The sequence below is a fragment of the Bos taurus genome, chromosome X (genome assembly GCF_002263795.3).
Source record: "Bos taurus isolate L1 Dominette 01449 registration number 42190680 breed Hereford chromosome X, ARS-UCD2.0, whole genome shotgun sequence".
NCBI lineage: Eukaryota > Metazoa > Chordata > Mammalia > Artiodactyla > Bovidae > Bos > Bos taurus.
The window spans coordinates 97,179,129-97,203,929 of record NC_037357.1 but is presented as its reverse complement, the minus strand read 5'-3'; the positions used below and the strand labels follow the sequence as shown (position 1 = coordinate 97,203,929).

Genomic DNA, 24,801 nt, shown 5'->3' with positions numbered 1-24,801 from the left:
CTATATTTATATCAGTTCCCAACTCTGACAAATTGGAGGATCATCATCAACATTGATAAGATCATTAGGCATCACAGGCCAAATCCATTACAGTGAGACTAGGCCACCATACTTAATTGCAAGCAGGCACACCGAGGCTACTGGTCAGGCAAAAGGCATCTGTGCCTTTTTCTCAGGACAGTCCACTACAGTAACTTAGGGTTTAACCTTATCACATTTCACCAATATTGCTGTCCAGAGACCTCCACGTACTGGAGAATCTAGAGTAAGCTGAGGAATGCACTCATCATGCTGTGAGATTGGACATGAAATTTACCATGGTGTACCCAAAGCTGGAAGAGCGAAGAGTTGGTTTAGGTTGTGCACCTTATAGGGAGAACCCAGAAGGAGGTTTGGTCTTCCAGATTTCAATATAAACTACTTCATCCTCCAGGCCTTGCATTTCTAGGCTCAACAGTGCTAATCTGCTTTGACCCCACCTCTTACTCATTATAGTCTCTGCAACAGCAGGACGAAAAATTTAACTATGGGACAAATTTTCCTGAGGACATTGCTCAAGACAGTTCTGAATATGGAAGTTTCCAGGAAAATTTTTAAAAAGCCATCATTTTCCATAGTGTATTCTCTCAGGAATTTTCTGTCACCTATCAATCCAGCCAGCCATCCATCCAATACACAGTGTATAACACATGGTAAGTGCTAACTACCATGCTTAGTACTGGGAGGGACTGGGGTGTATGTGTTTATTTTGGTACATACCGTGAGGTTCCAGTTTATATTGTCATTTAGTAGATAGATACCTAAGGTAGTCATTTCAGCACTTTTTACTGAAGTGAACTGCCATTTCCCTTGTATCTCTGAAAACCTCCTTGATTTCCTACTAATATTAACAGTGGAACTTGCTTATGTATACGAGGCTCTGCCCCTGGGCGTTTTATTCTGTTCTAGAGACCCTGTACAAGAATATTTAAATCACGGTGGCGTTCAACACGTTTTAATATCTGATAGGGCCTGTTTCTGCGCAGTACATTTTTTTTTTTTTCCCTTTCAGGAACGTGTTCGGGCCCGCGGCAGGGGGCGGGGTCGCACCTCCTCCGCGGCTCTGGTTCCAGGGGAGCTTCACAGACGAAGAGATGGAAATCCCGAGGCTGCTCCCGGCTCGCGGGATGCGACAAACCGGCGGGGCTGGCAGCCCCGAGGGTGGCGGCCGGATCCGCGGAGGTGCTAACTTGCGGGCCGGTCAGGCCCCGGCGCGCCGCCTCCTGCTGCTCCGTGGCCCTCAAGATGGCGGGCCCGGGCGGCGGCGTGAGGAGGCCAGCGCGGCTTCCTCGTGCCCAGGCCCGGCCCCGAGCCCTTTGGCGCTGAGGCCCGATCACGCTACCGGCTGTGGCAGCGGCGGCGGGAGCGGCGGCGATGACTTCTTCCTGGTGCTGCTGGACCCGGTGGGTGGAGACGTAGAAACCGCGGGCGCTGGCCAGGCCGCAGGGCCCGTGTGGAGGGAGGAGGCCGGGCTGGGCCCAAGGCTCCTGGGGGGCGAAAGCGGCGCGAACCCCGAGGGCCGCCCTGCGCTGGGCCCCAGCTGCCTGTCGGCTATCCCCGCCCCAGTCCCGGCCTTGGCCCCGATCCCCGCTCCAGGCCTGGGCCCTGCCACGGCCTTCGCAGGCACTGTCACCATTCACAACCAAAACCTACTGTTGAGCTTGGAGAATGGCATTCTCACTCTGGCCACGCCCCCACCGCCCGCCTGGGCGCCTGGGGTCGCCCCTGCCCCGCAGCCCAGGGGTCTGGTCGCCCCGCAAGCTGGGATCCCACACGCCGCGGAGTCTGGAGATTGTCCCGAGCTGCCGCCCGACCTCCTGCTGGCGGAGCGGGCAGAACCTGCGCCTGCCCCAGCTCCCAAGGAGGAGGAGGAGGGCCCGGCGGCTGTTGAGAGCCCCCGCGGGCCGCCAGGCCCAGGCCAGGGCGTGTTGCTGTACCTGTGTCCTGAGGTGCAGTGCGGACAAACCTTTGCAAAGAAGCACCAGCTGAAGGTGCACCTGCTGACACACAGCAGCAGCCAGGGCCAGCGGCCCTTCAAGTGCCCCCTGGGTGGTTGTGGGTGGACCTTCACCACCTCCTACAAGCTCAAGAGGCATCTGCAGTCACACGACAAACTGAGGCCCTTCGGCTGCCCAGCAGAGGGCTGTGGCAAGAGCTTCACCACCGTGTATAACCTCAAAGCACACATGAAGGGCCACGAGCAGGAGAACTCATTCAAATGTGAGGTGTGTGAGGACACCTTCCCCACGCAGGCCAAGCTCAGCGCCCACCAGCGCAGCCACTTCGAGCCTGAGAGACCCTACCAGTGTGCGTTTTCCGGCTGCAAGAAGACATTTATCACAGTGAGTGCCCTGTTTTCCCATAACCGCGCCCACTTCAGGGAACAGGAACTCTTTTCCTGTTCCTTTCCTGGCTGCAGTAAACAGTATGACAAGGCTTGTAGGCTGAAAATTCACCTTCGGAGCCACACTGGTGAGAGACCGTTCCTTTGTGACTTTGAGGGCTGTGGCTGGAACTTCACTAGCATGTCCAAACTCCTAAGGCACAAACGGAAGCACGACGATGACCGGAGGTTCATGTGTCCGGTGGAAGGGTGTGGGAAATCTTTCACAAGGGCTGAACATCTGAAAGGCCACAGCATAACCCACCTGGGCACGAAGCCTTTTGTGTGCCCGGTGGAAGGTTGCTGTGCCAGGTTCTCTGCTCGCAGTAGTCTCTACATTCACTCCAAGAAACACTTGCAGGATGTGGACACTTGGAAAAGCCGATGCCCAGTCGCCACTTGTAATAAACTCTTCACATCCAAGCACAGCATGAAGACCCACATGGCCAAAAGGCACAACCTGCGCCAGGATCTCTTAGCTCAGCTGGAAGCTGCAAATTCTCTTACACCCAGCAGTGAACTTACCAGCCAGGGGCAGAGTGACCTCAGTGATGCTGAGCTTGTGTCTCTCTTCTCTGATGTGCCTGGTAATAATAGTTCTGCTGCAGTACTGGACACGGCATTGGTGAACTCTGGGATCTTGACTATTGATGTGGCTTCTGTGAACTCAACTCTGGCAGGAAACCTCCCTGCTAATAATAATAATTCCTTAGGGCAGGCAGTGGACCCTCAGGCCTTGATGGCCACCAGTGACCTTCCTCAAAGTTTGGATACCTCACTCTTCTTTGGAACGACAGCAGCAGGTTTTCAGCAGGGTCCCTTAGATATGGATGATGTCTCAAGTCTAAGTGCGGGGCCGTTGGCATCTCTGAGCTCTTTGGCTTTGAAAAACTCGAGTCAAGAGCCCCAAGCTTTGATCCCTAGCAGTAAGCTAACAGTAGACACAGATGCTCTGACTCCTTCAAGCACCCTTTGTGAAAACAGTGTCTCAGAACTACTGCCACCAACCAAAACGGAATGGAATGTACATCCTGACTCTGACTTCTTTGCACAGGAGGAAGAAACCCAGTTTGGATTCTCCAATCCAGCAGGAAACCATGGGTCTCAGAAAGAAACAGATCTTATCACAGTGACTGGCAGCTCATTTTTGGTATGAACTAAATTCTGTTCATTCCTGCCACATGGCTTACTTTTATTGATGACACTCAATTTTGAGAATATTCTGGCCTGAATGCTTAAATACAGTCATTTCTTATAGGTCTGAAGGAGAACAGAGCCCTGGGCTGCAAGTTTGGAGATTTAAATCCTGATCTTGGGTCTGGAACTTGCGGGTTGTGTGACCTTGAACAAGTCACTTATCCTATCTGAGCCTTAATTTCCTTATTTATGAGATGAGGTGGTTTGAATAGATTGTTCATGTGGTCATTTTAGCTCTATTTTCTTGAGTTTGTGCTCTTTCTTGAAAATTTTAGGACCTTTTACAATGATTAACAACTGCATATGCTGCTAATGTAAGGAAAAGTGCACTGAGAGTTAATGATCTGAATGCATAGAACTGGTGTTTAACTTTAAAATTTTAGTGGAAAATTTTTGCAGTGCCAAAATATCTCTAAAATCTAGTGGTAGCGCTTTAAAAAGAAAGCTGAAAGTCTGGGTTAGCTCTTTTTACATTTTTATCTTTCTAGCCTCTTTTTTTTTTTTTTTTTTTTTGATGGAAGGCTGTGTTGGCGAAAGTGCCAAGTGTTTGATATGACTCAGAGTCAGAAATATTGACTTTGTGGTGTTGAAAAAGTGGCCTTAAATAAGTCATTTTCTCTTACTAACCCTTATTTCCCTAGGTGTCATGACTTCATTGTAATTTACACATACCTGATGCATTGTAGACTTCCTTTTCTATCCTATTAGTTAGGTTTGGAGGGAAAATGTTTTGTACTTTGGCATGCTTTAGTGAAATTTTATGACCTTTTCTGCCCTCTCATTCCCTTCTTCAAAGAGAAACAATTAGCATAATTTAACATCATGCTTGTTCAGGCAATGATGTTTAATGCAGGTTAACAAACAGAAAAGGGAATCTCTGTCTCCCACAGATTAAGGAATTTTTACAACACAATTCTGTGAGTTTGCCAACCTGTTCAATAGACCAGGACAGTGTCTTTGCTCTGCCTTCAAAGCTGTCTTGTAGAGTGACGAGAAAGCCTGTGGTTCCAAGAAAATCTGGAAATGGACCAGAGTAAGATTTTCTTCCCTCTGTGCTCCAGAGAGTTCATTGTTTGCCTTCTTCCAGAGTTGGAATGAGAGATTTACTTTGCATTTTGAGTAAATATTATCTGTCTTACCTGAGCATAGAATTTTATAGTTTATGTAGCACTTTCACAACTGTTATATTTGATCCTCACAATATTTTGAGATAATTGTGGCAAAGTTGCAACTATAAGTCATATTAATATTTACCTAACTCATGTCTGTGTGTGTGTGTGTGTCTATGTGTGTGTATGTATGTATGCACATCAACTTTCATTCTACTCTTCAGAGTTTCATGGTAACTTTTGTTTATAACCACTTGTTCTGTTCCACCATAATTGATGTCTGTTGTCTTCTGCCAGCTCTGCTCCCTCTCTATTCTCTCACATGTGCACTACATTCCTTGCCATGATCTCTGTTTTTTTGAATTAGGTAAGTTTTTTTCATGGTCACCATCTCTCAACCATTCAGGACATGGCCCATTTTTCAGTCCCAATATTTACTGCAAGTCTGAATTAAGAAATTATTTTCTGGAATTAGAGGTCAGAGTGTTTGTATATGAATCAAATAATAATGGGCATATTTTATGTAAGGTTTTAGTGAGACATGTAGTTTTTTATTTTTCTATTTTTTTTTTTTTTTACTGTGTAATTCTGCTAGCAAACACTATTGCTCTGAAGCATTCTAATCCAGTACTGTTTGTATGTACGTTTGTCGATAACAATTACTGTAGCACTTTGGCAGTGCACTTTATAATTTGCCATCTTGAAATGCATCTGTGCTGTCTAATTTTTAAATTGGTTGTACTCATTCAGTGAAAAAGCAAAAAGTATGCATCAATTTGTACTCCAAAGAAATGGTCAGAGTGTAATTGTTTCTAACCGTTTAACAGTTCTCCCTCAGCACTTTCAAAAAATTTAAGCCCATTTTAGAAATGTGTTGTCATCACTTAAGTCCAAGAGGAAGGTCTTAAGCATCTGTTAATATATATAATCATAAAGATATTTTAAAATCCTGTCATTTTGTTTCTTTTATCCCTCATTAAAAATGATCTTAAAATATGCTTTTGTTATATTCTGTTGCATTGTCAAAGGACAGGCTCTATTTTTCTTGAAGATAAAAATCTTGTATTTATGGGCCCACATGATTTCTTTCAGTCAATTTGTTGAAAAGATTTCTCACTCAATACCTTTTTTCCAAGCTGACAGTGAAAATAGCATGAAACTACAGTCAGAAGTATCACTACAAGCATAATGGTTATGTTTTTGTTAGTGTTGGCATAAATTTGCCATTCAGAAGAGAATAGTGGGGTATGATTTAATATTATCTCATTTGCTTTTTGTGCTTTTTCAGTCTTTGATCTATTAAAATTTTGCCAATTGAAATCCTAATAACAAAATACTTTATAGAAAGCTTTGCATCCCCAGGGTGTTCACCATGAGTTGAAATACTTTTATCTTGACATTTTTACCTTGATCTCACTATAGTATTACATAATTGAAAGCCTTGAGTAATAGAAGTGAAACTTGATAGAATATAAGGGTCATTTTTCTCTGGATCAAATACTTCATATTCCTATCCAGGAAAAATAAAAGAAGGGTATTTATGACTATTCCTTGATTCCAGATAAAACATTGATTAATTCCCTGTTTGTGAATATCCATAATCCCTTCATAATTACTGACATCAAACAGATCCACTTGATGATTTGGTAATAAAACCTAATTTGGTTGCAGCTCACTCAAACTATTGATAACAGTGATGATTGAAATATAAGACTGAGCTGAAATTTATGTAATTTATTGGTTCTGAACTAAAGATTTGTTTAACAATTTTTTTATAAAGTGAAATATGTTATGAATATTTAGAGAACAGGTTATCAAGCACTTTGTCAGAACACAACTATATATTAAAAGCAAAACACTTATTACAAATGAATTTTTTATATTTTTCAAATTTAAGTTGATTTGGTAACATTATAAGCTTATTGTATATTTCATGCTAATTTACTGCCTATATACAAAATACAAGATAGAAGAGTATTAGAGATTCAGATAAGAGGAATTAAATGTGAGCTACTTCTTAATTTTGGAGAGGAAATGTAAATTTACATTAAATATTTCATATCAGAACAATATCAGCAAGTGTGTTTTCAGACATTAAATTAATGGCTTGGAGGAAAGGAGGAGCAATAGCTATGCTTTAATGTATGGTTAGATTTAATTACATAGATAAGAAAATAGATAAATTCCAGTCAGGAAAAAAAAGCACAAGAAAAGAATTTGAAATGCAATTGGCCACAAAACACTTGGAAAGACAACTAGCTCAAATGCAGGATGCATTTTTGATAAGTGCTAGGTCTGCAAATATGGAACCAATCTCTGAAGAACTATGAAAACCAGTCACACTGGATAGGACTTTATTCTGGACATGTTTAAGAGTGAAAATATTAATGTTTAAGAAGAGAAGTTAAATGATGAATATATAGAAAGTTTAATATAGTAGACATGTACAATGTGAATTTGGTTAGGGGAAATAGGAAAATCATTTAGGACTCTAACAATTTCAGGGTTCTGTGATGAAGGCTTGGACTGGAGTTGTGGCAGAAAAGGACAGATTGGAGATGTTTCTAAATTGGAGAAACATATAACTTGGTGACTCACTGAATATATGAGACATCTATGAGAGAACAGAAGATCAGAAATGATGCTTTAAGGATTTTTTTGAAAACTAAAACTTACATTTCATTAACATAAAATGTTGGGTATTGACTGTTTTCAGGAATATATACTGAAACAAAATTAATTTAGGGCATGTTTAATTTATTGAGAAGTGAAGAATCAGTTAAACCCTGAATAAACTATACATATTGTGGGTTATACACACGATTAGACAGGGGCCATTTCATATCTCTTGGCTCCTTCATATAGTCTCAGATTTACATTCAATGTCTGTACTCTGGTTTGCCTTTGAGTATTAATATCTGCAGTCGTCTTCAACCTCATACAACACCCTCCCACAATACTCTGCATCAAAATGTGCTATATTACCTTGTCTGACAATTTTTTGTTACAATACTCTTCCCTACAATGGATATTCAACAGATGTTTTATGTAGTACTTAGTAATATAATAAATCAATTCTCCAGAATTGAGAGATGCTGTGTAGTCATTACTTTCAATAGTTCCTCAATATAAACTCTGCTAGATTGAATTTTACCTATATTTTTCTCATAGTAGAACAGATAGGACCAGAATTGTCCAAAACTAACTTCCATGTGATCCTTGGGGCTCCTTATTCATGATTCCCTCTGTGACTAACAATGTGGTGTAGGAACTAAGTCACAGGGATCACATCCTCTCTTATTTATATATCCTAGCATTTCCCCCCCCTCCTTTTTTTTTTTTTTGGTTACCTTTACCAATAATGGTGATAACTCAGATGGAATGGAGTCCAAAGAAAAAGTGAGAGAATGAAAAAGTAGCATAAATAATTACATAGCAATTATATTTTGTTTGATGGTGAATTTTGTCATCTGATGTTCTGTCATCAACAGAACACTTCATCTCATTCTGATTTTCTGCTAACATTTCAGTCAGTTCAGTTCAGTCGCTCAGTCGTGTCTGACTCTTTGTGACCCCGTCGACTGCAGCATGCCAGGTTTCCCTGTCCACCACCAAGTCCTGGAGCTTGCTCAAATTCATATCCATCGAGTTGGTGATCCCATTCAACTATCTCATCCTCTGTCGTCCCCTTCTCCTGCCTTCAGTCTTTCCCAGCATCAGGGTCTTTTCTAAGGAGTCAGGTCTCCACATCAGGTGGGCAAAGTATTGGAGCTTCAGCTTCAGCATCAGTCCTTCCAATGAACATTCAGGGCTGATTTCCTTTTCAATTGACTGGCTTGATCTCCTTGCAGTCCAAGGGACTCTCGAGTCTTCGCCAACACCGCAGTTCAAAAGCATCAATTCTTTGGCACTCAGCTTGCTTAATATTCAAACACTCACATCCATACATGACTACTGGAAAAACCATAGCTTTGAGTAGATGGACCTTTGTTGGCAAAGTAATGTCTCTGCTTTTTAATATGCTGTCTAGGTTAGTCATAGCTTTTCTTCCAAGGAGCAAGCATCTTAATTTCATGGCTGCAGTCACCCTCTGCAGTGATTTTGGAGCCCAAGAAAATAAAGTCTGTCACTGTGTCCATTGTTTCCTCCATCTATTTGCCATGAAATGATGGTACTGAATGCCATGATCTTAGTTTTTGGAATGTTGAGTTTTAAGCAAGCTTTTTCACTTTCCTCTTTCCCTTTCATCAAGTGTCTCTTTAGTTCCTCTTCACTCTCTGCCATAAGGGTGGTGTCATCTGCATATCTGAGGTTATTGATATTTCTCCTGGAAATCCTGATTCCAGTTTGTACTTCATCTAGCCTGGCATTTCACATGATGTACTCTGCACATAAGTTAAATAAACAGGGTGACAATATACAGCTTTGATGTTTTCCCAATTTGGAACTAGTCTGTTGTTTCATATCCAGTTTTAATTGTTGTTTCTTGACCTGCATGCAGATTTCTCAGGAGGTAGTCAGGTGGTCTGGTATTCCCATCTCTTAAAGAATTTTCCACAGTTTGTTGTGATCCACACATTTAAAGGTTTTGGTGTATGTCCAACTCTTTGTGACTCCATGGACTATACACTCCATGAAATTCTCCAGGCCAGAATACTGGAGTGGGTAGCCTTTTCCTTCTCCAGGGGATCTTCCCAACCCAGGGAGTTTTGGTCTGGAAGATCCCCTGGAGAAGGGAACGGCAATCCACTCCAGTATTCTTGCCTGGAGAATTCTATGGACAGACCATGGGGTCACAAAGAGTTGGACACAACTGAGTGACTAACACTTTCATCTTTGTCATAGCTTTTCTTCCAAGAAGCAAAGACCTGAAAAAAACACTTGGTCTACAGAAAACCATTCACTATTTTAAACAAAGCAAGACAGTGATTTTAAGAGCACTAAGAAAGTGTGAATCCCTTAGGAAGATCTCTTACTGTTATCAGCTTTTTAAGAAATGGATAATTACTGAGTGCTTACTCTGTGTGAGACACTATAAAGTTTAAAACAAAAGCTTGCATGCATGCTAAGTTGCTTCAGTTGTGTCTGACTTTGTGAACCTATGGACTGTAGCCTGCCAGGTTCCTCTATCCATGGGATTCTCCAGGCAAGAATACTGGAGTGGGTTGCCATGTTGTCCTCCAGGGGATCTTCCTAACCCATGGACTGAACTTGTGTCTCTTACATCTCTTGCATTGGCAGGTGGGTTCTTTAACAATTCATTCAAACAAACATTTTTGAGCACATATTTGACAATCTGTTCTTATGCTCACAGACATTATTATATAAGTAAAGAAAACTCAAGCAATGAAAAATAATATATAGTCAAGTTCTAAATGGTTATAGTTTAGAATGATAAAGATTTAAATAGCAGCTGTCATTCTTAGAGTATGGAGTAAAAATTGTGATAAGAAAAATTCAATACACAAATTATCAAAGGTACTTCAAAAAATTTTAAGAATCTAAACTTTAATTTGGCATACAGCAATTAGATTAAACTATCCTAAATTAAAATTTAAACAAAATTTTGAGTGGTACTTAAATAATTATAAGGAATCCTTTGGCAAATACATTTTAAATTATGCTTTATTTTTATTTATTCTATACTGGAATCCTGAATGTAGTATTATATATGAAAGTGATCTTCTGGAAATCATATAAAATAAATGTCATTTTCAAAGCAAAAACTATAGATAATAGTACTAAGATAAGTGAAATTTCTTTTTTTTTTTAGAGTAGAATTATTTTATTTTATTTTTATTTTATTTTATTTTTTTTTTTGGTAGGAGGAGCACAACTGCATTTATTTATTTATTTATTTAAATTTTATTTTATTTTTAAACTTTACAATATTGTATTAGTTTTGCCAAATATCGAAATGAATCCACCACAGGTATACCTGTGTTCCCCATCCTGAACCCTCCTCCCTCCTCCTCCCCATGCCCTCCCTCTGGGTCGTCCCAGTGCACCAGCCCCAAGCATCCAGTATTGTGCATCGAATCTGGACTGGCGACTCATTTCATACATGATATTATACATGTTTCAATGCCATTCTCCCAAATCTCCCCACCCTCTCCCTCTCCCACAGAGTCCATAAGACTGATCTATACATCAGTGTCTCTTTTGCTGTCTCGTACAGGGTTATTGTTACCATCTTTCTAAATTCCATATATATGCGTTAGTATACTGTATTGGTGTTTTTCTTTCTGGCTTACTTCACTCTGTATAATAGGTTCCAGTTTCATAACACAGTTGGAAAGGGGAACAAAGTCCACCATAGCAAAACACGACTCTCTTTAGTGGCAAGCAGCACTGTGTTTCCGAGATGAAAAACAATTACAAATGGTAGCAAAAACAAAGACATTTCAGCTCTAGGCACTCTCCCTTTGGAATGAAGCCCCAAAATTGTTAATCTTTAGCAGGCTCTATTTCCCTTTCTTGTTTACCTGATACAATGGAGGGATAACTGTGGTATGAAACAACATTATGCTGGATGTGGAAGAAGGAAGCTGGCTACCTATCTGTTTGTGGGGAATTAGCCAAAACAGAGAGCTGAAGTGGAAATTCCTCAGGCAATGACTCAGTGAATAGAGTAAAAGTTCATTCCAGGATAGTTCCAATTTTAGATTGTGTACTGATAGATATTTTTTCCTCTTGATTCATATTGGAATTAATTAATACTAAATATAGCATTTGGTGTTTCTAAGGAAATGCAACATTTTTTTCTCCCTTAAAGTCACCTTATGTTCCTGTGCTCCTTGTAATTTATGATTATTACTTTATTGTTAATTATCAATAATATAAATAAGAACTGTTATCAGATGCCATGACATACTAATAGAACAAAGGGGATGTCATATTTGTTATTTTTGCCTCACTTACCAGAAGGTTGATTAAGTAAAACTTGTTTTTCTATGTTTTTTCCTTTGAAGATTCACTTTCCCAAGGCTATGTCATTGTTTATGTACTTAGAAAGCAATAGGTCTTTGGAGCATTGTTAAAATATTAATGTCTTTGCAATTATAACCTTAGTAATTTGGCTACCTTGAAAATGGAGAAACCTAGGCCAGATGTAAAACTACTTCCCTGGCGAGGGCATATGGAAAGGAATGAAGGAAAAATTCATTGGGAAAAACAGAAATTCCTTTCTGTTATTAAATCAGACTTTGTTTTATCAATCCTTGTGATTAATCTTGTGTATTTTACCGCATATCATAGTCTACATTCAGAAGACTCTATATACAGTATTGAGTCTTTCTTAAAATAAGACTTTAAAAATTTGCTGACTTTTAATATATTTAACTTTTATTGAATTATAATTGGCATACAATATAATGTTAGTTTCAAGTGTACAACATAGGTATTTAACATTTTTTTTTTTTTTTTACTTTTAATTAGTTCAGTTCAGTTCAGTCGCTCATCGTATCTGACTCTTTGTGACCCCATGAACCGTGGCATGCCAGGCCTCCCTGGACATCACCAACTCCCGGAGTCCACCCAAACCCATGTGCATTTAGTCGGTGATGCCATCTTACCATCTCATCCTCTATTGTCCCCTTCTCCTCCTGCCCTTGATCGTTACCAGCATCAAGGTCTTTTCAAATGAGTCAGCTCTTCGCATGAGGTGGCCAAAGTATTGGAGTTTCAGCTTCAACATCAGTCCTACCAATGAACACCCAGGACTGATCTCCTTTAGGATGGACTGGTTGGATCTCCTTGCAGTCCAAGGGACTCTCAAGAGTCTGCTCCAACACCACAGTTCAAAAGCATCAATTCTTCAGCGCTCAGCTTTCTTCACAGTCCAACTCTCACATCCATACATGACCACTGGAAAAACCATAGCCTTGACTAGACAGACCTTTGTTGAAAAAGTAATGTCTCTACTTTTTAATATGCTGTCTAGGTTGGTCATAACTTTCCTTCCAAGGAGCAAGCATCTGTTAATTTCATGGCTGCAATCACCATCTGCAGTGATTTTGGAGCCAAGGAAAATAAAGTCAGCTACTGTTTTCACTGTTTCCCCGTCTATTTCCCATGAAGTGATGGGAACAGATGCCGTGGTCTTTGTTTTCTGAATGTTGAGCTTTAAGCCAACTTTTTCACTCTCCTCTTTCACTTTTCATCAAGAGGCTCTTTAGTTCTTCTTCACTTTCTGCCATAAGGGTGGTGTTATCTGCATATCTGAGGTTATTGATATTTCTCCCAGCAATCTTGATTCCAGCTTGTGCTTCCTCCAGCCCAGCTTTTCTCATGATGTACTCTGCATATAAGTTAAATTAGCAGAGTGACAGTATACAGCCTTGACGTACTCCTTTTCCTATTTGGAACCTGTCTGTTGTTCCATGTCCAGTTCGAACTATTGCTTCCTGACCTGCGTATAGGTTTCCAAGACGCAGGTCAGGTGGTCTGGTATTCCCATCTCTTTCAGAATTTTCCACAGTTTATTGTGATCCACACAGTCAGAGGCTTTGGCATAGTCAATAAAGCAGAAATAGATGTTTTTCTGGAACTCTCTTGCTTTTTCCATGATCCAGCGGATGTTGGCAATTTGATCTCTGGTTCCTCTGCCTTTTCTAAAACCAGCTTGAACATCTGGAAGTTCACGGTTCATGTATTGCTGAAGCCTGGCTTGGAGAATTTTAAGCTTTATTTTACTACCGTGTGAATTGAGTGCAAGTGTGTGGTAGTTTGAGCATTCTTTGGCATTGCCTTTCTTTGGGATTGGAATGAAAACGGACCTTTTCCAGTCCTGTGGCCACTGCTGAGTTTTCCAAATTTGCTGGCATATTGAGTGCAGCACTTTCACAGCATCATCTTTCAGGATTTGAAATAGCTCAACTGGAATTCCATCACGTCCACTAGCTTTGTTCGTATTGATGCTTCCTAAGGCCCACTTGACTTCACATTCCAGGATGTCTGGCTTTAGGTGAGTGATCACACCATCGTGATTATCTGGGTTGTGAAGATCTTTTTTGTACAGTTCTTTTGTGTATTCTTGCCACCTCTTCTTAATATCTTCTGCTTCTATTAGGTCCCTAACATTTCTGTCTTTATTGAGCCCATCTTTGCATGAAATGTTCCTTTGGTATCTCTAATTTTCTTGAAGAGATCTTTGCTGCTAAGTTGCTTCAGTCGTGTCCGACTCTGTGCAACCCCATAGATGGCAGCCCACCAGGCTCCCCCATCCTTGGGATTCTCTAGGCAAGAATACTGGAGTGGGTTGCCATTTCCTTCTCCAATGGATGAAAGTGAAAATTGAAAGTGAAGTTGCTCAGTCGTGTCCGACTCTTAGCGACCCCATGGACTGAAGCCTACCAGGCTCCTCCGTCCATGGGATTTTCCAGGCAAGAGTACTGGAGTGGGGTGCCATAGTCTTTCCCATTCTACTGTTTTCCTCTCTTTCTTTGCATTAATCACTGAGGAAGGCTTTCTTGTCTCTCCTTGCTATTCTTTGGAACTCTGCATTCAAATGGTATATCTTTTCTTTTCTCCTTTGCTTTTCACTTCCCTTGTTTCCACAGCTATTTGTAAGGCCTCCTCAGACAGCTGTTTTGCTTTTTTGTATTTGTATTTCTTGGGGATGGTCTTGATTCCTGTCTCCTGTACAATGTCATGAACCTCCATCCATAGTTCATCATTTTCTTTTTAATTTAATTTATTTGAAGTATACTTAATTTTATTGAAGTATAATTGCTTTGCAATCATATTTATTATAAAATTATATTTATATAAATTTTTTATTATAAAATTAATTTAATTTAATTTTATTGAAGTATAATTGCTTTGCAAAATTTTGTTGTTTTCTGTCAAACCTCAGCATGAGTCAACCGTAGGTATACATATATAATTTCCATTTTGAACCTCTGTTCCATCTCCCTCCCCAACCCACCCCTCTAGATTGATACAGAAACCCTGTTTGAGTTTCCTGAGCCATACAGCAAATTCCAGTTGGCTATCTATTTTACATATGATAATGTAAGTATGCAGATGACACCACCCTTATAGCAGAAAGTGAAGAGGAACTAAAAAGCCTCTTGATGAAAGTGAAAGTGGAGAGTGAAAACGTTGGCTTAAAACTCAACATTCAGAAAACAAAGATCTTGGCATCTGGTCCTATCACTTCATGGGAAATAGATGGGGAAACAGTGGAAACAGTGTCAGGCTTTGTTTTTTTCGGCTCCAAAATCACTGCGGATGGTGATTGCAGCCATGAAATTAAAAGATGCATACTCCTTGGAAAGAAAGTTATGACCGACCTAGATAGCATATTAAAAAGCAGAGACATTACTTTTTCAACAAAGGTCCATCTAGTCAAGGCTATGGTTTTTCCAGTGGTCATGTATGGGTGTGAGAGTTGGACTGTGAAGAAAGCTGAGAGCCGAAGAATTGATGCTTTTGAACTGTGGTGTTGGCGCAGACTCTTGAGAGTCCCTTGGACTGCAAGGAGATCCAACCAGTCCATCCTAAAGGAGATCAGTCCTGGGTGTTCATTGGTAGGACTGATGTTGAAGCTGAAACTCCAGTATTTTGGCCACCTCACGCGAAGAGTTGACTCATTGGAAAAGACTCTGATGCTGGGAGGGATTGAGGGCAGGAGGAGAAGGGGACGACAGAGGATGAGATGGCTGGATGGCATCACTGACTCGATGGACGTGAGTTTGAGTAAACTCCAGGAGTTGGTGATGCACAAGGAGGCCTGGCGTGCTGTGATTCATGGGGTCGCAAAAAGTCGGATACGACTGAGTGACTGAACTGAACTGAATGTAAGTTTCCATGTTACTCTTTCCATACATCTCACCCTTTCCTCCCCTCTCCCCATGTCCATAAGTCTATTCTCTATGACTGTCACTCCACTGCTGCCCTGTAAATAAGTTCTTTAGTACCATTCTTCTAGATTCTGTATATATGTGGTAGAATACAATATTTATCTATCTCTTTCTCACTTCACTCTGTATAATATGTTCTAGGTTCACCCACCTCATCAGAACCGATTTAAATGCATTCCTTTTTATGGCGGAGTAATATTCCATTGTGTATATGTATCACAACTTCTGTATCCATTCATCTGTTGATGGATATCTAGGTTGCTTCCATGTTCTAGCTATTGTAAATAGTGCTGCAATGAACAATGGGATACATGTGTCTTCTTCAATTTTGGTTTCCTTAGGGTATATGCCTAGGAGTGGGATTGCTGGGTCATATGGTGGTTTTATTTCTAGTCTTTCAAGGAATCTCCATACTGTCTTCCATAGTGGCTGTATCAATTTACATTAACCAACAGTGCAAGAGTGTTCCCTTTTCTTCACACCCTCTCCAGCATTTATTGTATGTAGAATTTTTGATGATGGCCATTCTGACTGGTGTGAGATGATATCTCATTGTAGTTTTGATTTGCATTTCTCTAATAAGATGTTGAGCATCTTTTCATGTGTTTGTTAGCTATATGTATGTCTTCTTTCAGAAATATCTGTTTAGGTCTTTTTCCAGCTTTTTGATTGGGTTGTTTGTTTTTCTGGCATTGAATTTTATCAGCTGCTTGTGTATTTTGAAAATTAATCCTTTGTCAGTTGTTTCATTTGCTATTATTTTCAGCCATTCTGAGGGTTTACATTTCCACCTGGCTTATAGTTTGGCTTAACTTTTAAGTTTAATCAGGTCCCACTTGTTTACTTTTGTTTTTATTTCCGTTACTCTAGGTGGTAGGTCATAGAGATCTTGCTTTGATTTATGTCATCGGGTGTTCTGCCTATGTTTTCCTCTAACAGTTTTATAGTTTCTGGTCTTACATTTAGGTCTTTAATCCATTTTGAGTTTATCTTTGTGTATGGCGTTAGAAGTGTTCTAATTTCATTCTTTTACATGTAGCTATCAAGTTTTCCCAGCACCATTTATTGAAGAGGCTGTCTTTGCCCCATTGTATATTCTTCCCTCCATTGTCAAAAATAAGGTACCCATAGATGCATGGGTTTATTTCTGGACTTTCTATCTTGTTCCATTGGTTTATAATTCTGTGTTTGTGCCACTACCATACTGTCTTGATGACTGTAGCTTTGTAGTATAATCTGAGGTCATGAAGGTTGATTTCCCCCAGCTCCATTCTTCTTTCTCAAGACTGCTTTGCCTATTTGGGGTCTTCTGTGTTTCCGTATGTTTCCATATGAATAGTGAAACTAAAACAAATATTTTTTTTTTTTAGTTCTGTCAAAAATGTCATTGGTAATTCGATAGGGATCACATTGAATCTGCAGATTGCATTTGGTAGTATACTCATTTTCACAATACTGATTCTTCCTACCCAGGAACATGGAATATCCCTCCATCTGTTTTCTTTTGTCTTTTTAGGGAAGTTTATTCCTACAGATTTAATTCTTTTGTTGCAATGGTGACTGGGATTGATCCCTTCATTTCTCTTTCTGATTTTCCATTTTTGGTATGTAGAAAAGCAAGTGATTTCTCTGTATTGATTCTCTGCAAGTGATTGTCTGTATCCTGAAACTTTGCTAAATTCACTGATTAGCTCTAGTAATTTTCTGGTGGTGTCTTTAGGGTTTTCTATGTAGAGCATCATGTCATCTGCAAACAGTGAGAGCTTTACTTTTCTTTTCTGATCTGTATTCCTTTTATTTACTTTTCTTCTCTGATTGCTATAGCTAGGACTTCCATAACTATGTTGAATAATAGTGGTGAAAGTGGATACCCTTGTCTTGTTCCTGATCTTAGGGGGAATGCTTTCAGTTTTTCACTGTTGAGAATAATGTTTGCTTTGCTGCTGCTGCTGCTGCTAAGTCGCTTCAGTTGTGTCCAACTCTGTGCGACCCCATAGATGGCAGCCCACCAGGCTCTCCCATCCCTGGGATTCTCCAGGCAAGAACACTGGAGTGGGTTGCCATTTCCTTCTCCAATGGATGAAAGTGAAAAGTGAAAGTGAAGTTGCTCAGTCGTGTCCGACTCTTAGCAACCCCATGGACTGCAGCCTACCAGGCTCCTCCGTCCATGGGATTTTCCAGGCAAGAGTACTGGAGTGGGGTGCCATTGCCTTCTCCAATGTTTGCTTTAGGCTTATCATATATGGCCTTTTCTGTGTTGAGGTAGGTTTATTCTATGCCGATTTTTTGGAAGAGTTTTAATCATAAATGGGTGCTGAATTTTGTCAAAGGATTTTTCTGCATCTGTTGAGATTGTCATATGATTTTTATCTTTCGATTTGTTAACATGGTGTGTCACATTGATTAATTTTCATATATTGAAGAATCCTTGCGTACCCAGAATAAACACAACTTGATTAAGCAGTATGAATTTTTTCTGTTTGCTGAAATTTTGTTGAGGATTTTTGCATCTATATTCATGAGTTATATTGACCTACTGTGGTTTTCTTTTTTGTGTTGTCCTTGTCTGGTTTTGGTATCAGGGTGATGGTGGCCTCATGGAATGAGTTTGGAAGTGCTCCTTCCTCTGCAATTTTTTGAAAGGGTTTTGAAGGATAGACATTAACTCTTCTCTAAATATTTGATAGAATTCTCCTGTGAAAGCATCTTGTCCTGGGCTTTTGTTTTTTGGGAGATTTTTTATTACAACTTTAATATCAATGCTTGTAATCAGGTTGTTCATAATTTCTATTTATTCCTGACTCAGTCTTGGAAGATTGAACTTTTCTAAGAATCTGTCCATTTCATCCAGGTCGTCTATTTGATTGCCATATAGTTGTTCAAAATAGTCTCTTATAATCCTTTGTATTTCTGCATTGTGTGTTGTAACCTCTATTTTTTCATTTCTAATTTTCATTTGATTCTTCTCTCTTTTTTTCTTGATGAGTCTGACTAAAGGTTTGTCAATTTTATCTTCTCAAAGAACCAGCTTTTAGTTTTATTAATCTTTAATATCGCTTCTCTCATTTCTTTTTCATTAATTTCTGCTCATATCTTTATGAGTTCTTTCCTTCTACTAATTTTGGGGTTTTTTGTTCTTCGTTTTCCAGTTGCCTTAGGTGTAAAATTAGGTTGTCAATTAGATGTTTTTCTTGTTTCTTGAGGTAGGATTGTATTGCAATAAACTTCCCTCTTACAACTGCTTTTGCTGCATCCCATAGGTTTTGAGTTGTCGTGTTCTCATTGTCTTTTGTTTCTAGAAATTTTTGATTTCCCTTTTGACTTCTTCAGGAACCTGTTGGTTATTTAGAAATGCATTGTTTAATCTCCACGTGTTTCTTACAGGTTTTTCTTGTAATTGATGTCTAGTCTTATAGCATTGTGTTTGGAGAAGATCCTCGGTATGATTTCAACTTTCTTAAATTTACTGAGGGTTGACTTGTGACTCAAGATGTGGTCTATCCTGGAGGATGTTTCATGTGCACTTGAGAAGAAGGTGTATTCTTCTGCATTTGGCTGGAATGTCCTCAAGATATCAATGAGATCCATCTCATCTAATGTATTATTTAAGACTTATATTTCCTTATTAAATTTTCTGTTTTGATGATCTGTCCATTGGTGCAAGTGGGGTGTTAAAGTCTCCTACTATGATTGTGTTACTGTCAGTTTCTCCTTTTATGTCTGTTAGTGTTTGTGCTATGTATTGAGGTGCTCCTGTGTTGGGTGCATAAATATTTATAATTGTTATGTCTTTCTAATGGATTGATCCCTTGATCATTATGTAGTGTCCTTCCTTATCTCTTGTAATCTTTATTTTAACATCTTTCTTGTCTGATATGAGGATTGCTACTTTAGCTTTCTTTTGCTTCCCATTTGCCTGGAATATATTTTCCCATCCTTTTACTTTCAGTCTATATGTGTCTTGAGGTCTGAAGTGGGTTTCTTGTAGACTGCATATATATGGGTCTTGTTTTTGGATCCATTCAGCCAGTCTGTGTCTTTGCTTGGAGCATTTAATCTATTTACATCTTAAGTAATTACTGATATGTATGTTCCTATTGCCATTTTCTTAATTTTGGGGGGTTGATCTTGTAGATCTTTTTTCTTCTTATATTTCTTGACTATATAAGTCCGTTTAACATTTATTGTAAAGCTGGCTTGATGGTACTGAATTATCTTTACTTTTGCTTGTCTGAAAAGCTTTTTATTTCTCCATCAGTTTTCAATGAGATCCTTGCCAGGTAAAGTAATCTTGGTTGTAGATTTTTCCCTTTCAGTACTTTAACTATATCCTGCCATTCCCTTTTGGCCTGCAGAGTCTGCTGAAAGAACAGCTGTTAAATGTATGGGGGTTCCCTTGTGTGTTACTTGTTGGTTTTCCCTTGCTGCTTTTAATATTTTCTTTGTGTTTAGTCTTTGTTAGTTTGATTAGTATGTGTCTTGTCGAGTTTCTCCTTGGGTTTTTACTGTATGAGATTCTTTGCACATCTTAGATTTTTTGACTATTTACTTTTCCACGTTGGGGAAATTTTCAACTATAATCTCTTCAAAATTTTTCTCATACCCTTTCTTTTTCTCTTCTTCTGGGACCCCTATAATTCGAATGTTGGTGTGTTTGATATTGTCCCAGGGATCTCTGAGACTAGCCTCAGTTCTTTTCATTCTTTTTACTTTAATCTGGTCTTCAGCAGTTATTTCCACCATTTTATCTTCCAGCTCACTGATTCTTTCTTTGGCTTCATATATTCTGCTATTGATTCCTTCCACAGTATTTTTAATTTCAGTAATTGTGTTGTTTGTCTCTGTATGTTTGTTCTTTAATTCTTCTAGTTCTTTGTTAATTGATTCTTGCATTTTCTCCATTTTGTTTTCAAGGTTTTTGATCATCTTTACTATCATCATTCTGAATTATTTTCCAGGTAGTTTGCCTATTTCTTCTTCATTTATTTGGACTTCTGTGTTTCTAGCTTGTTCCTTCATTTGTGTAGTATCGCTTTGCCTTTTCATTATTACTTTTTTTTTTTTTTTACTTACTGTGTTTGAGGTCTCCTTTTCCCAGGCTTCAAGGTTGAATTCTTTCTTCCTTTTCATTTCTTCCCTTCTAAGGTTGGTCCAGTGGTTTGTGTAAGCTTCATATAGGGTGAGATTTATGCTGAGTATTTTTTGTTGTTTTTGTTTTTTTTTTCTTCTGATGGGCAAGGCTGAGTGAGGTGGTAATGCTGCCTGCTGATCATTGGATTTATATATTTGTTTATTGTTTAGATGAGGCATCCTGCCCAGGGTGCTACTGGTGGTTGAGTGATGCTGGGTCTTGTATTCAAGTGGTTTCCTTTGTGTGAGTTCTCACTATTTGATAGTCCCAGGGTTAGTTCTCTGATAGAATAGGGTCTTGGAGTCAGTGTTCCCACTCCAAAGTCTCAGGACTTGATTTCTGGTCAGGAACAAAGATTCCACAAGTGGTTTCTTATGGCATTAAGTGATATTGAAACAAATATCCAAAAACAAGAAAACAAAGATGAACCCCAGACAAATGGCAGTTGCAAAATCAGGCATATAATTAAAGTAATGGAATATACACTTATACATATACACCCATAAGGAAAGTCAAAACAGTCCAACAAAAATAAAGTACAGTAGATTGACCCTACACACAAAGGAAATCAAAAATTATATTTACCAGTTAAAAACAAAACTAACCAAAGCACAACTGGAAAACAAAACTAACAAATATGTTAAGAGGAAAGGAAAAAAGAAAAGAAAGAAGGAATAGATATGTAAAATTAAGTAGAGGTAGATGAAGAAGATTTATATACATTAACGATTAACTCAAGGGGCAAAGACCAATAGGAAAGGCAAACAAAGGAATAAATGTAGAAAAATATAATAGGTTAAAAAATTAAAAATTGAAATTATAAAAAAGAGAAAAAAGAAAAGAAAAAAAGAAGAAGGAAAAAAGGAAAAAAAAACTCCACAGAACTGCAAAATCCCAATGTAGAGGTTTATAACAATAATAAAAAGTGTGACTGAATATACACAAATACATATGCACCCGTAAGGAAAATCAAAACAGTCCAACAAAAGTAAAGTACAATAGATTGACCTGGTAAACAAAGGAAACCAAAAATTATTTCTACCAGTTAAGAACAAAACTAACTAAAGCACAAACTGGAAAACAAAACTAAAGCAAGATGCCAATTGGGGAATAAAGCAATGAAAATAAAACTAACAAATATGCTAAGAGGAAAGGAAAGAAAGAAAAGAAAAAAAGAATACATATGCAAAGTTAAATAGAGGTATATAAAGCAGATTTATATACATTAAAGATTAACTGCAAGGGGAAAAGTACAGTAGGAAATGCAATTAGGAATAAATGTAAAAAATGATAGTAGATTTAAAAAATTAAATACTAAAATTAAAAACAGAGTAAAAAAAAAAAAATAGGAAAAACTTCACAGAACTGCAAAAGCCCAATGTAGAAGCAGAGGTTTATAACAACAATAAATAATGTGACTGAGGGAAAAAAAAAGCTCAAAAGCTTAATTAGATTTCATAGTGCCAATAAAATCGACAACTACAATGGGGGGAGGGGCGGGGAGAGGGGAAGAAAAAAGAAAAACAAAATCTAACAGAATCTACAGAGCAAGTGAAAACATAAGACTAATAAAAGTTTTTCTTGAGTCACTGCTGTCAGAGTCCTTTCCCTCGCTGGGAGTCACAGTACACCTCACATTGCTAGGATGCACTCCAGCACTCTACTGATCTCTAGACCTGCTGTGGGGGCAGCTCAGATTCTAATCTGGTCCTACTCCTGTGTGTTCTTCCTTCAATGTCCACAGCTATCAGAACTAGTGCGTTTTCTTTTGTGGGGGCTCTCAATATCTTTTTATATATTCCATAGACACAGAGTCTGCCTAGTTGATCATGTGGATTTAATCTGCAGCTTGTACAGCTGGTGGGAAGGTTTTGGGTCTTCTTCCTTTGCCACACTACCCCTGGGTTTCAATTGTGGTTTTATTTTCACCTCTGCATGAAGGTTGTCCACTGGGGTTTGCTCCTAGGGCTGCCCTCGAGGACTTGGGTTTGCTCCTGTGTGGGCCATGTGTGGAGGTGAGGCAGCTGCTTGGGTCACAGGGGTTCTGGCAGCACCAGGTACTCAGAGGAGTTGGAGGTTAGGCAGCAGGAAATATAGTGCTCTGGAAGGATATGGCAACTAGTATTGGCCAATATGCTCCAGTATTCTTGACTGGAGAGCCCCCCTGACAGAGTAGCCTGGCAGGCCACAGTCTATAGGGTCACAAGGAGTTGGACACAACCGAAGCTACCCTGAACACATAGCCTCAAGGCTATTTTTGCCTGTGGCAGCTCTGCCCCAGTGAGAGCTGAGCATGTACATGGCACAACTGCTTGGCTTGCAGGGACCCTGATGGTGGCAAGTTTGCAGGGACATGAACTGCCTCTGCTGGAGGAGTTATGGCTCTATCAGAGTCTTTTTTCAAGCCTCTTATAGCTGGTGATCAGAAGGGCTCTTTGGCCAGTCTTTCTCCATAGCCCTGCCTGTTCAGGAACTTAAAGGGCTCCCTTGCCTGGAGTCCGTCTCTGTTGTTTGGTGCATCAGGCACTTAAAGGTTTGGGTCCTATTCTGTAGTTCAGTGCTTCAGGTGTTTGATGGGCCAGCCTCTCTATTGTTAAGCTGCCTGATGCGATGCTGGCATGTGGGGTGAAAGGTTATGGTGATGGCTCCACCCCGTATGCATGACTCAGCTGTACTGCCTTGCTTTGATGACTGGCTGGCTTTGTTCTACAGGCATTTCCCACCAAAATCTCCTCCCTCACACCCTTTCTATCTGTCTCTCTGCAGTCAACAGCAGCCCTTGCCCTGGGATTGCTCCACAATCCCTAAACTCCAGCTCCCAGCCACTGCATCTTCCAGGGGACCTGCATCCCTGTCCAAGGTATGTATGACTGAGTCAAGTACTGTCTGATTCTCATTCCATTTAGGCTGCCACAGATCAGCTGTTTCACTCTTACCCTTAAATGTTTCTCCTCTGACTCAGACAATTTCCCCCATATGGGGATGGGACCCCTGCTTCAGTTCACCCACCTGCTGAGGGCAAGTCCAGTCCTACTAATATTCCTGTTTTTTTTCCCCTAGTTCCTTCCTCTTAATGAGTTTTGCGTGGTTTTATATATTCTTTTCCACTGGTCAGGTCCTCCTGTCTGCTCTCAGCTGGTATTCTGCATGCACTTCTGTGTCTGAAGGTGTATTCCTGATGTATCCGTGGAGAGAGATGTATTCCACGTCCACCTGCACTACACCATCTTGTTCTCTTGCTCTTGCCACATTTCTTTTTATCAAAAGACTTCAAGAAAGTAAAAATGGAAGAGAAGCATTCTATTAAATGGAATTTGACAGTTTTCTACATTGTGAAATGATCACAACAAGTCTAGTTTTATCTGTCACCATACAAAGTTATTACAATATTATTGACCATATTCCCTATGCTGTGCATTACACCCCCAGCCTTGTAGCTGGAAATTTGTATCTTTTAATACCCTCACCCTTTTCACCTGCCTCCCCGCACCTCCCCTCTGACAACCACCAGTTTGTTTTCTATATCTATAGTAGGCATTGGATAGTTCTTTTTATTACTAAATCTGTGTACCAAATCTACTGAATATTATAAAGACTCGCTGCTTAGGATCTTGTTTGCAAAATGGTTCTTGTTGTCCTTCATCTTAGATTCTTTTGGGGTAAAAAATTCCTCAAAGATAAAATGTTACCTGAATTTATACAAATCTTTAAAGATTCTTCCCAGAAACAGAAATGAAAATTTAAACAACAAAAAAAGATAAGTTTTCTCTACAGTCAAATGTTTAGGCTTTTCTTCAGTGTCTTTGGTCTCTAACATCTGTATAAAAGCTTAATGGTGATTTTTCAATGCCCAGTATTTTCCAGTTACAGTTAGCCATATGAAACCCTCAAATACATGTTATTGCAGCATAAGTCATCTATCAAATACTATCTACATTTCAGAATTTTCATGAAGATAAGAAGTGAAGAGAAAAGCTTGCCAAATTTAGGTTTGCCTGTTGAAATGCCAAAATGTGATCAAATTAGATGCTATTAATTATTTTACATCTTTGGTGTTTTACTGTTTGGTGCTTTCAA

At 39.5% G+C, this 24,801-nt stretch overlaps 1 protein-coding gene across 1 annotated transcript; it reads left to right on the top strand.

Moving 5' to 3' along the window:
* Positions 1-1,049: 1,049 nt before the first annotated feature.
* ZXDB (zinc finger, X-linked, duplicated B) lies at positions 1,050-5,726 on the top strand. The gene has a single exon (XM_005228277.5). The coding sequence runs from the start codon at positions 1,134-1,136 to the stop codon at positions 3,576-3,578; it is 2,445 nt and encodes an 814-aa protein (XP_005228334.1). The 5' UTR covers positions 1,050-1,133; the 3' UTR covers positions 3,579-5,726.
* The last annotated feature ends 19,075 nt before the right edge of the window (positions 5,727-24,801 follow it).

Bases quoted from the DNA above. Each gene is read 5' to 3' on its own strand.
- ZXDB (XM_005228277.5), top strand. From the start codon at position 1,134: ATGGAAATCCCGAGGCTGCTCCCGGCTCGCGGGATGCGACAAACCGGC.